We start from the raw sequence: 1,095 nt of genomic DNA, 5'->3' as shown, positions 1-1,095 counted from the left end.
TATCGAAATTGCTCATAACAGACCACTTTCGTTTGAGGTCGCATGTTACATTGAGTGTGTTCGCTCCACATGCCTACGAGAGACCACGTACTGCCAACTTGTAGCAATAGTATCACATATGGCATCTTCCCGATTCTCCCTTCAATGTGATGCAGATTTCACCACAAACCCTTTCATATACAACTCAATATATCGCTTTTGCTCACGAAAGAAGGAACAGTTATCTTATAACAAATGCGAGCAAAGTTAGTCACATACGGACAGCTACTCAAAAGAGGACTCCAAGAAACTAAATCTAGTTCATGAAAGGAGTATGATGGACGAAATGCCAACCCCAACTGCCAATGATGCCGCGCTTGTTCTCGTTGACCTTAGTGGACTCAATGAGACCCTTCTGGATGGCAGAGAGCTTGCCCCAGAGGACCATATGGCCAGTGCCAGGAGCAGACTTGGCACCCAAAACGAAGCAGGCCTTGTTAGGTCCGAGAGAAGTAGCGAACATACCAGCACCCCAAGGCCACCAAGTAGTGACGAGGTCCTTGGCACCACCGAGCCCGCAGCAGCCGCCAACGGACTTACCCTTATGCTCGAGGTGGTCCAAGATCTTAATGTTCTTGGTAGCATGAGCGGCCTGCTCCTCAGAAGGATAAGAGATCTTAGGGATCGGGGGAAGCTCAGGGACCATGTTGCAATCACCAATGGCGAAGATGTGACCGTTACCCCAGAGGGACTGAGAGCCATCCTCGTTAACCTTGTAGACCTGCAAATGCTTGTTCACGTGAATCCATCCTCCGCCACCGGGACCGCGCTTCTTGGGGTCCTTCTCCTTCTTGTCCTCTTCCAAGGGGTTGTAGCCAGTCAAGCACTCCTTAGGCATGAACCAGTTGGAAGACTTAGTGCCAATGCAGACGAAAGTGCAGTCAGGCTCGCCAGTGAGGCCAATCTTCTCGAAGAAGCCCTCCTCCTTGGGAGCGTACTTCATGCCATAATAGCACTTAATTCCATGCTGCTTCATGTACTTGTCGCAGTAGTCGGCAGCGTTCTGAGGAAGGGGTCCGAGGCACTTAGGAAGGAAATCCATGATGGTGAGCTTGA

General features: G+C 50.3%; 1 protein-coding gene across 1 annotated transcript; it reads right to left on the bottom strand.

The window, feature by feature from the left end:
• Positions 1–295: 295 nt before the first annotated feature.
• Pmar_PMAR010866 (hypothetical protein) lies at positions 296–1,081 on the bottom strand (the record flags this gene model as incomplete). The annotated part of the gene is made up of 1 exon (XM_002786860.1): positions 296–1,081. The coding sequence occupies one exon, from the start codon at positions 1,079–1,081 to the stop codon at positions 296–298; it is 786 nt and encodes a 261-aa protein (XP_002786906.1).
• Between the last annotated feature and the right edge of the window lie 14 nt (positions 1,082–1,095).

Source organism: Perkinsus marinus, assembly GCF_000006405.1.
Source record: "Perkinsus marinus ATCC 50983 genomic scaffold scf_1104296930516, whole genome shotgun sequence".
Lineage (NCBI taxonomy): Eukaryota > Perkinsozoa > Perkinsida > Perkinsidae > Perkinsus > Perkinsus marinus.
This window is presented reverse-complemented; position numbering and strand designations above follow the sequence as displayed.